General features: G+C 39.6%; 1 protein-coding gene across 1 annotated transcript; it reads right to left on the minus strand.

Moving 5' to 3' along the window:
- Positions 1 to 4,352: 4,352 nt before the first annotated feature.
- Positions 4,353 to 9,011, minus strand: LOC119501997 (tryptase-2-like). The gene is made up of 5 exons (XM_037792799.1): positions 8,932 to 9,011; positions 7,561 to 7,741; positions 6,449 to 6,708; positions 4,821 to 4,963; positions 4,353 to 4,632 (listed from the first exon to the last, which is right to left on the minus strand). The coding sequence occupies exons 1-5, from the start codon at positions 8,981 to 8,983 to the stop codon at positions 4,444 to 4,446; spliced, it is 825 nt and encodes a 274-aa protein (XP_037648727.1). The 5' UTR covers positions 8,984 to 9,011; the 3' UTR covers positions 4,353 to 4,443.
- Between the last annotated feature and the right edge of the window lie 3,390 nt (positions 9,012 to 12,401).

Below are 12,401 nucleotides of genomic sequence, written 5' to 3' on the forward strand. Positions count from 1 at the left end.
TATTCTTATTTCTTTATACTCCAACCTTTACTACCATAAAACTTTAAGGCCCGTCTTTGAAATGTGAATCAGTGTTCTCATGCAGCTTTTGTGGGCTGAGTTGTTAGAACTATAAAATGAGGTATAGGCCTGGTCTATCCAATCCACTGCTGTTGAGGAGCACAGTAAAGCATTTCATTTGTTAGAAAATTGTAGTGTTGTTTTATTTGGTTGGGGCTATATCCTTACAACAAGCCAGGGTAGAGCACAGCGGAAAAGAGCTTGTTCTTGTTGCTTGTTGTCATTTGATCTGCAGGTGTGTGAGAAACTGAATCTTTTTAACGCATCATTATTACAATGGCAAATAATTTCACAGAACCTCTGCTGAAAAGAAAAGAAACATTAAAATAAGCACTACCAATCAACAAGACTAAGAGTCTACTGCTCTGAGCTACATCCGCATGCAAACATCCTCACAGTGACAATGCTAACATGTTAGTAGATATAATGTTTAATGCGTTTACCATATGGTTTAGCGTGGTAGCATGCTGACATTTTTCTAATTATCATTAAACATAAAATACAGCTGAGGCTGATCAGGCTGTCTTTAGTTTTACAGGGCTTTGGTCAAGAACCAAAGTGTTGAACAAAATGAAATGTTGAGCCGCTGAAATGTCAGAGGATCACCAAGTTATTACGATTCACTCTGAGGGGAACATGAATGTCGGAAACAAAGTCGAGATATTTCAGTCCAGACCTAAGTGGTGAACCAACTGACCACCTGACAGACTGACGTTGCCATAGATGCCGATAGCATGACTAAAAATACAATTACACCCTGGACTTAGAAACCCCCGAAAGGCACAACTAGACCACACTGTCAACCATCATACCAAATTAGAAGTTCCTAAGTTAAATAGTTTCTGAATTCTGCTCCGGAAACCAAAATGTGACATGCGAATGGACGGAGGGATGGAAGGACAGACAGAAGGACGGACGGAAGGATGGATATGCAGAGCGCTATATACCCCCGACTACATTGCCGCTGGGGTAAAATGAGTCCTAAAACCTGGAAATGAGTTAACATTTTAGCACTTTGGTTCCCTCGTCTGGAAGTTAATGTGTTTTTTGAACACCAGCTCAAGAGATTTTCGTTCACAATATAAAATACGTCTGTAAATATCCCACTCGTGAATTTTGAAGCCTTTATGTGTCTTAAAAAAGGCAGTTTGCTAACAAGTGGCTAAATGAGACTACTAAACATCATCACGCCGACTCGTCCTCCTTTACAGCCTCGTTGTGTATACTCGTGCTCATGCGACCGTGGTGTAGTTTGTTTTTATCCTAACATTAGCTTTTTACTTCTGGCGATTGCATTCACGCTTCAAAAATCGTGAAAGCGGTGTTCATTTGTGGAGATTATCTTGCTGAACAAAACGTGTCAGCATCATAAAGGTTTGTTTGCCACAGAGCTTATTTTCTGCAATAATCCAAAATCCAATAGAACAGTCCCATTGGCTGTTAGTGGAGGGAACCAGGGTGATGCTGACTTCCTGGTTGGCCTACAAAAATACGACATCCCTGGAGCGCTCTGTTTCATTTCAGTTTAAGGCTGTCTTTCACTGGAGGCCTTTGTGCTTGACCCTAGGTTTTGTGATATATATTTTTATTTATTTATATTAGACAGTTAAAGTTAATAACATAAAGGATGTCTAATCTGGCTGTCGCCATTTTGTTGTCCCAAGTAAGTCTGAACACCTTGCACTCAAGTCCCAGTCAAGACGGACAAATCCCAAGTCCTAAACTTTGAGTTTCGAGTCCTGAACAAGTCATAATGTGCTCTTTACCAAATGTAATGCCATTTTGACAACAGATTAATAATATATTAAATTTACAAAAATCATGATTGCTTTCTAAAATTTCTATTTAGTTGTTATAAATTTGTTAAAACAAGTGTGTCTGAACGTAACATTATTATTTATTTTTTTAAAACATAATCTTTTTTTGAATTTCCAAGCCTTTATTGATAGGACAGTGGACGGTTTAGAGATGGGGAGAGAGAAAGATGGGGCGACATGCGGAAACGGCCGCAGATCGGAATCGAACCCGGACTCAGCCTTCTTTTATGGGCGCCCACTCTACCAACTGAACTATCGGGGCGCCCGTAACATTAGTTTTCTCCTGCACCTTGATTGGATGCTGATTGGATCGGTTCAAACAAAGCAGATCTGGGGAATTAAGTGTCGACTTGCTGTGAATGAATAGCGTTAACGTTAGTTGATTCAACATACTTTTTAATCTTTGAGCTTGGGAGAAGGTATCAAGTCACCAGTGTTGAAGTCGAGTTGTTTTTGATCTTGTCAAGTTGAGTCTTAAGTCATCAAGTTTGTGACTCGAGTCTGATTCGAGTCCACACCTCTAGTCTTTCACCTCCTCAAACTCAGTTTTCGTCCATTTTCGATCGATGACCAGACTCTGTTCTGACCCACTTTGGTTTCAATCACATATTTAGGCCCTCACTGTCAAATGGACATAAAGCAGTGCCAGCAGTAGTCTGCTCAGAGAGAGAGTTCGTCACGCAGCTTCAGATCAGACTCGTAGGGCATCAGAAAAGCAGAGAAGAAAACTGTTATAGTTGAGAGTGTGCACACAGCTGTGTCTTTTGTAGGAATCACTAGCCAACAGACTGATTGACTTTTCTGTCCAAAACCTCTTTCAGCCTCTGCAGCATTAACAAGACGAGGGCTGCTACACTTTGTGAGGGCTGTTAGACCAAATAACAACTACAAGGCATGAACAAACATGGAGGCACATGCATTTAAACATAAATTCAATCATGTGCATAGTTTAAGTTACACAAGACGCTATGCACTCATCCCGATTCTCAATTTTTCCATCTCTCTCAATCTCTTTTTTCTTTTCTCTATGTCTTTCATACAAACACACACACACACACACACACACACACACACACACACACGCACACACACACAGCCATTTCAATTTTTTAATCAGTTTATTGCTTCAGTGGAGTTTGTTTTTATTGTAAAACCCCGTCAGGCCACAGAGAACGGCTCCAATTAATCAGCGGTATCACACTAATATGAATCAGGTCAGAGAGGATATTTTATTCTACTGAGTGAACATGGAAGATTCATTATAAAAGTGACATTTAAAGGTATGTTTATTTCTATATCTGTAACTAGATTTCGATCGGAGTGCATTACTAAAGAGAAACAGAAAAGATTCTAATCTAGAGCTGCAAGGTATTATTAAGCCAACTTTGAGTTACAATGTAAAAATACCTCTTGAGAAAACATGGTATTTAGAATGAATAAATAATATGCTGGAGTTCAAGAAATTAGAAATACTGTTGGAACAATGTTCTTATTAATAGTCTCGTTGCAACTTTGCTACCTTTAGGCTGCATTCACACGAGATCAGACGTTGTGGTGATTTGCCGCAAGGTCATGTGGCGGTGTGGGAGAGTTACTTTTGTTCCCTCATGGCTGGGATGTACAGCTCTGTATCGCAGGTTTACGTGATTGGCCACCGCAACATGACGCCGGGTGTCGTTTCTCCAAAAGTTGATTCTGTTTCTACTTTTTTTCTTCTTCTTCGGCACCACCTGCTGCTGTCGCATCCCCAACGCACTACCCCCGAACGTCAACAGCGCGTGGCGGCAGCGGAATCTGTTGTTTTTTATTTCGGCGTCCATGCTAAATGCAGTACCTGCGATGGTTTCTGGACAATATTTGTCATTGTTTTGTGTTGTTAATTGATTTCCAATAATAAATATATACATACATTTGCATAAAGAAGCATTTGTCCAATAATCGTTATTAAATATTTTGATTGATTGACAGTTCTAATATTTACACGTTGTATTATTGTAATGGGGTATTCTCTTCATATTCGATCTAACTGGATTTGAGTCTGTCTTATATGTTTAGTAACCTCTATGGCTTATGGACAACAACAAAAGGCACTTTCCTGGTTAAATCAAGTTAAATAACTTCTGGAAGGAAACTTATAGTCTGTCTTCATTCATATGTAGGTGATAAAACTACTGTATGCCCAACACGGTTTACACTATATACAGTAAAATCATTTCTTCATGTGATGCTGAACTAATGGAGTCCAATGAATGGACTAGTCAGGTGAAAACAGAGGAGGTGTTTGTGTGTTGCTTTGGGCTTTTCCTTTTTCTTAGTGTGGCTGAAACATTTGACTCTGTGTAATGTCAGAATGAAATGCAGTGTGCTGAATTCACCCCACAAGGGTTTAATCAAACAAAATTCTCCACCTTGACTCTAAAGTTGATGCTTTAAAACTTTAATGCAAAGATGAACAAACCAGAGTGCATGACAGGGACTGATAGTACAACACAGGAGAGGAGCTATAAAGAGGAAGGCAGGTTATCAGCTTCAGCTCCGTGGAAGTTCACACCTCAGTGGAGGCCTCCTAGTGGCCCATGTAAACATTGATGAAGCGCAGATACTTGGACACTTGGGTGTAGATGATGGGGCGGCCTGGGACACCACAACCGTCCGGACCCCCATAACTCATGATGCCCACCTGCACGTAACCACCGCCGGCTGCACGACACATCAGCGGGCCATCGTAATCTGGACGTACAAAAGCCATACACACCTACACTCACACACAGCCACACACACACACACTGTGTAAGTCTTTCCACTTTGATTTGTCCCTTATTTGAAGTTGTGGGGGGGACGGGGACTGGAGCTAGTTTTAACTACTAACTGATAGTGTAGTCTACCCAACCTAGGGCTCACGCCACACTCAATATTTCATCTGACTGAACTACTGAAACTGACTTTGTATTTGTCCTTCCCTCCAGTCACCAGCTCTCCGACACACAGCATGTCTGAAGTCAGCGCAGGGTACTTGACGTAACACACACTGTGAGGAATGATGGAAATCTCCATCTCCTGAAGGATGTCCTGACCCGGCTGTCGAACTGCATTGACACACACACACACACACACAAACAACCAGAATGAGTGGGTGATATATTATGAGAGCATAGCGACCGAGGTCAGGTCTGTATTTACGGCTGGATGTTTTTTTTGTTTAATTACACCAAGATCAGATCGTAAGTCTTGAGAAAAGAGATCAAGAGGTTTCTCTGTGCTCACTCTAAGTTCAACACGTGGGACGTACGAGCAGGATTTGTGACTTCACAATGACTGCCCAGTATGCAACATTTCATATGAAGTAGGACAGTGGTCCCCCCCACTCCCCTACTTGTATCTACGAAAAGCTTTGAAAGGCTAAACGCCAACAAATATGGACTGAAGCAGAATATTTCCAGTTATTGGAAATGTTTAGATCACATGAGTTGGAAACAATCCTACACACCCACCACTGGAATCTAATTCTACTAATAGTGTAATACATACAACAGTGTAGCCTGATCTTTGTCTAGAACCGTGTTTAAAAAGAATTTGGCCCACTAAGTAACAAAAAAATGCATCTTTTTAAATAGTTTTATATACAGACTTAAATTATCCAGTAAGTGTGTTATTATGATTTTAGATATTCATGTATAAATCTAATTTTGACAACCTCAGAGCAGGTAAATCCTGGCACACCCTCTGTGATCTTTGGAGGTGAAACATATATGTATATGTAGTGTATATGGGTATACATTATACAGAATGTACCATGTGAGCAGTTGTAGTAGGCTAATTGTTCCCAACTTTTTTTCAATAAAGTACCCCCCTTTGAGGTATTTTTTTCAGCCAAGTACCCCCTAAAGAGCGTACAACATCTTTGGTAGAAAACAAAGTGTTTCTTAGTTTACGGCATTTAACGAATGCATAATATTGAGTATAAAATGTGGTTTATCGCACTTACATTTCCATTTTTTTATTAAACTTATCAGAGTATAATTATTTTAACAATTATGCATGACTGATATTTTTCAAATTAACTTTAAAAATCTCACATACACTCTGCAGTATTCAAAAGTACTCCTAGGGGTACTAGTATCCCCAGATGAGAAACACTTCCATGCCCCTGCCTATCAGTGAAGGCCAGTTTTTATTTGAGAATTTACAATAATTAAACTTTCTGGTGGAAAAAAAACAAAATCAAAATAAACTCCACATCAAAGTGGAGTATATTTATGTCTTGGAGGGGATCAGTAGAAGATGATTCATTTGGAGAAAACAAAAAAACAAAGTGTAAAAACTATCTGAGCACTTCATGAAGTAATCCAACATGACCCCCATAAAACAGCAACTTGCAGCTTTTTTTTTAAGTTCATAAGCAGTTGTTGATTTCCAGAGGTATTTCTTTAAAAGAACATTTAAATAAACCAGTCAAAATATCATTATATATATATTTATATATACAGTATATATAGGGGTATTTCAAGTTGTGTATATGTGTGTGTGTTTATTAATTTGTCCTTATAGGCTGCTTTATGTGCAAAACTCACCCCAGCCAACGATCCAGCACTCAGATGACGAACCAAAGGTGTCATCAGCGCTGGGCAGACTCACTGGGGCCACCTGCTGACTGAACCGTAACGATTTCTCCAGCTTTACCAGGGCGATGTCGTTGATGTAGCCACTGCTCAGGGCCCGGTACGCAGGGTGGAGCAAGACAGTAGATATTTCCATGTAACGCGCACTAGCCTTCTGCAGGTTGTATGAGCCGACCGCGATAAATGATCTATGCCATACAGGCACAGGATGTCTGGCAACAGAAACACACACATGTTAGCTCTTCTGCATTCATGGATCACCCTCTATTAACTGTAAAAACACACACTACACATCATTATTCTAACATGCAAGTATAGGTTGGGGGACACATAAGCATTGCCTTGTTTTACCACATATTATACCAGATGAGAATGATGAGGGTGCTAATTTATTTCAGATCAACGGTGTAACATTTTAAAATCATTTTTTATTTTCAGAATCTACGTTATCTATATTTATTACATACTCGATTCTGATTGGTCAACCACAGCGTTCTGCGGTCTGTAATTTCTTTATAACAGACCGTTGCTATGTGTAATAGACTGTTGCTATGGGCGCAGCTCTGATGTCGGACTCTGGCGGACCGTTTTTGTGTCAAAATATTGATTTCTTCAGTAAGTAGTCATGTAATACGCGGGATAATGTACAGCGAGCCGGTCATTGTTGTGAAAGAATCCCCTTCAGGGCGATGAGAGACCAGCATCGCTCTGTCGGGGATTGTTTCACAACAATGACCGGCTCGCTGTACATTATCCACTACTTACAGACCTTAAAATCAAGAAGGCGTCGCAACCCCCAGTGACCTACAATATATCAACATGCCTAATACCTATTGTATTTTATGATATATTATACACGATATTTTGACTTTCCACGTGCTTTTAATGAGTTTAGTTGTGTTATGAATTACATTAAAATGTTCAAAGGTACATTGCGAATGAGTAGATTTCAGTATAATTGATTAAAAGGTAATGTAGTGCTCTTGATACACCTAGATATAACCTGTAATGTTCTGGCTAATATGGAAGATGATTAGAGTCATGTGAAAACACCAGTGACCTACCTACTGCTTTTCCAGCAGTTTGCAGCAGTCAGAATCCACTGACTGTCGAGGATGGTGCCGCTGCAGCGCCACTTGGCGCTTTTACCATCAGTTAAGTTCACGTGGACCATCCCCGGCCATCTGCCCTCTGGAGCATCGTGGCCCCCGGTGATAGAGCTCCTCATCTCAGCCCCAAGCAAACCTAAAAATAAGCAGTAATGAAACTTTATAAAAGCCACGTTAAAGGGATCCTGTGTAGTGACCTCTAGTAGTGCTATGGAGCAGCTTTCCTATGAGTGGGTCCCTGTTTTGTTTGTCTGGCGCATGCGCACGAGGATGTGTGTGCAAGCACGTGCCTACGTGGGTGACATGAGACACAGTTAAGCCAACGGTTTCACACTATTCCATTGATCTACAGCTGGCCCTTATATATGCTGCAATGTGCCAGAAGAAGACTGCTAAGTAAATATAGTCAAACCTCAAGCATAATAATAATAATAATAATAATAATAATAATAATAATAATAATAATACACACAATGTGTTTGGATGAGTAACCACTAACCATTTCCCCCCACAAATCTTTAGAATTCAGGGAAGTGCCGTGTGTGTTTGACAAATTCAAATATTATCTTGGGTTAAAGCAAGAGTTAAACATTTTGGGAAATAGGTTTATTTGCTTTCTTGCCGAGAGTTAGATGAGAAGATTGATATAATGTATCACTCTCTATCTCTCTATATCTGTACAGTAATCCACAGTCAGCACCCAGTTAGCTAGCTTAGCTTAGCATAAAGACTGAAAACAGGTGGAAACAGCTAGCCTGGCTCTGCCCCGAAGTATAGAAATGAGCGGTTGTGGTTTTACGCCGGTTTTGTACCGTACCAGGCTACGTCTTGGCCGTGAGAAGTCTTGTTGTCACCATGAGATTGCCAGGCAACCTTGTTTTTTTACACTTCTGTTTTTATACGGATTACACTAACGAGTTATGACATGTAATAAAAATAAGAAATGAGAATATAAGAAATATGTAGAAATATTTGCATTAAGACAAGCAGTACATAACATATATCCACAGTGTAAATAAGTAAATACTAAATGCTGAGAAGTGGGATCTATTAAGTGTGTTGAATATAAATGCAAGAATGGTATAAATAGGAATTAAATAAGAATATTTCTTGAAATGTACAGTATAAATGCAGTATGACAGAGTCTTGCACCGTTGAATTATAGCACAATTTTACTGGTTTTGCCATAAAAGAACCACAATTTTGATACCTCATCTGACAGTATGATTTGTAAAAGTGTTGAGAGCAAACTCTATTTTTCTATTTAGATTTTAAGCATTGATAAAGTAAATGACAGAATAATGTTGTGATGTTTGTGTTTCTCACCTCCGGTGTTGTGGATCAGTACCAGCACAGTGAGGACTCTGCTGAAGGCCATGGCTGCGACAGAGTGAAGCGGTTCTCTGCAGGCTGCGGCTTTATACACATCCGGACAGATGTTTATCAACTCTATCAGCCCTCCTTCTAGTCTCAAACCACCTAAAGAAATGTTTACTCACTACTTTGCTTGAATATTTCCACTTTGTAAGGCTTTATATTTTTGACAACGTTAGCCCGGTACCGGTAGCCCGGAAACAACGTTAGCCCGGTTAATAGCTCGGGTTTATATGTAAGAGCAGGAAACTAGCGTCAACGCAGATCCTGTTCATCGCTCTTCTGACGATACCGGTGAGACTGTCGTCTGTCAACAGTGTGTTTAACGTGATTAATATGTAATTAATAACAGAGGGGATTCGTTCTGAAGCTCTTCTTTATCTTTTATTTACAGATCGTTGCACACAGTGGCGCAACTGGACCGGGTTCTGGTGAGTGTCCGGGGTTTTCAGTGAGCTGAATGTGGAGTTTTCAGAACCACTGATGAAACACAGCAACGTTTCTTGAGTCAAACATTATTAAACGGATGCTACTGATTTTCACAGCTAGCTACATTGAAAATGCGCCAGTATTAAACCTGCAGTAGGCAGAATATTTTTGGCATCATTAGGCAAAAATCCCATAATAACCTTTCAGCATATTGTAATTCAAATGTTCTGAGAGAAAACTAGACTTCTGCACTGCACCTCCTCATGGCTCTGTGTTGAATACTCAATTCCGATTGGTCAATCACGGCGTTCTACGGTTTGTAATTTCTATATAGCAGACCGTTGCTATGTACAACAGACTGTTGCTATGGGCGCAGTTCTGATGACGGACTCTGGCGGACCGTTTTTGTGTGAAAGTATTGATTTCTTCAGTAAGTAGCCGTGTAATAAGTGGGATAATGTGCAGCTAGCGGGTCATTGTTGTGAAAGAATCCCCTTCAGGGCGATGAGAGATGAGAGTGAAGCATCGCCCTGTCGGGGATTCTTTCACAACAATGACCGACTCGTTGTACAAAAAAGAAAAATACCATTTTGTTTATTAGTCACAAATAATTGATGCAATATCTGGTGAACGTGCGACATGTAGCAAATGTTAAAGTGGAAGTCATTAGTGTTAAATGAATATAAGAGCACGGTATCATATTACAATACCTTTTGAGTATCAACTGAAATAGGTCAGTAAAACCCAGTATCAAAATCAGTCAATCATCAAATGTTGGCATTGAATTCTAAGCCTTGCTTACGTCTATTTTTGTCATTTATTTTCTCATCTAAATGATCATTTTCATTTGCTTTTTTATTTAGAAAACAAATCTTGTAAAGGCAACATTAAACACTGATGCATTAAGAAGTTTGTCTGCTGCCTCTGTGTTATCTACCGCCTCTTCTGGTGACCTCCCAGGCACCTCGGATTGTGCAACAACTTTGCCTATGTGGTAATGCTGAGCGCCGCCCACGACATTTTCAAAAAACAAGTCACAAAATGCCACAGCATCTGTAAGAAGGCACATTTATATATTTTTTATATTTTATTTACTTCCTTGGTCGTCGTGGTAACACAGATGTTTGTGTCTTCCGGCGGCTCAGTGGCCACAATGCTTCTCTTTCCTGGTGGTGTTTTATTTAAAGAAACTGTTGAGTTTCGTTGATGGTAGCTTATCACAGTGGAACCATTATTATTATTATATTATATTATATTATATTATATATATTATTATATAGTACAGGTAGTGGAATCCTTGTGCTGGCTATTATTTGATTGATTAGCCTTTTCTGTGAACACCAGATTTAATTTCATTACAGTAGACACAGACTGGTTGACCTTATTTGGCTGGTATAAAGTGCAAAAGCATGGTGCTTTATTGTTTTGTACTACATGAGAATTGTACTGTGTTGTAAATGTACTGCCTAATTCCTGTTTTTTTAGTTTCCGAGTGTTGTTCTGCGCCGTCATGGCAGCCGCAAGATTCCTCGTCGTGTCCTTCTTCTCACCAGTGTGGATGAGCATTCTGGGTAAAGCCATCAGTTTTGAGTCATATCTTTTATCATTATTGGGGGTGGAACCGCCAAGAAGTGTGATGATGGATTAGATACAGCCTAATATATTCTCAGTTTCATTTCCTGTCATCGTATCTGAATGGTTGCAGCTGCTGTTATTTCACAGAAATATGATACCATTTCAGTGTTATCATGAGCTGCTGCTAGAAATATTTATCACCATGCTGAAACTGATCAGTGAGCTTGTTTGTGTATTTACATACACTCATTTAACACATTCTTTCTAAAGTCTGTAGCAAAGGGGTTTAAGAGGAGGCAAATTAATCTAAAGCCTCTTTCACACATAGTTCCTGGTAAACTATACTGGGGTAACCTTTTGATGAAAATACTGTTGCTTTAAAGGACCAGTGTCCTTTAGGGACCATGAGGGGAATCTATTGGCAGAAATGGAATATAATATTGATAAGTATTTTTACTTTAGTGTATAATCAACTGAAAATAAGAGTCGTTGTGTTTTTGTTCAGTGTAAACCGGGCAAAAAGTTTAATAAATAAATAAGTAAGTAAGTAAATAGTCATAATAGTATGCATATTTGTAATATTTCCATCGTTCAACACAGGACATTTCAATAGAGACATTCAAATTATGACAACAGAATAGAAATAATTGTTTTACTTTTGTACGGCTCTTTGTAGGCAGACGTTTTACTGCTGTCGGGTAGTCCCTTTCAGTCCAAAATGGCAGAGGCGTAGCTCTGCTGCTGGGGGCTGATGTTGCAATAGAACGATCAATTGACTTTCACTTCGCGACATACTTTCTTTGGTGACTGTGTGCAGTTTCTCAGGGTGTTGCCAAAACCTGTGCTCAATGATATAGCAGATGTTCTGAGTGGATGGATAAACTGTTGTTTGTCAGAAAAATTGTTCCAAAATGTGTTTTACTCTAAAATTTTAGTTTTTACATTTCTGATAATATACATATTTAATAAACAAGAGCTGTAGAGAGCCAGGCTAGTTGCTTCCAGTCTTTATGGTAAGCTGAGCATCTTGACTCCAGCTCTGTACTTAGCCCACCCACACCTGATTTATATCCATCTTGTCATCTCACTCTCAGAAAGAAAGCGAATATCTCCCAGAGGCTACAGTGACACATTTCCAAAGGATTGTACTGTAATGTAGTTAAACACACTCCGTGCAGTCCTGTCAATAAATGAATTCTGTCATGATCATATAAAGACTGAAACTGTGCGATACAGTACACAACCACTCTGCCTCGAGTTTCCTTTAATTGAATGCGTGCACTCTCCTCTCCTCTCCTCGCCACGAAATAGCCACGTGTCAGTGAATGCTACTTAAAGGCTTACAGTTGTACAAATAAATAAAAGCAGTAGTCATTAGTGTTACAGCAGAGAAAACAATGAAAACCGACTCCAACACC

Source organism: Sebastes umbrosus, chromosome 14 (genome assembly GCF_015220745.1).
Source record: "Sebastes umbrosus isolate fSebUmb1 chromosome 14, fSebUmb1.pri, whole genome shotgun sequence".
Lineage (NCBI taxonomy): Eukaryota > Metazoa > Chordata > Actinopteri > Perciformes > Sebastidae > Sebastes > Sebastes umbrosus.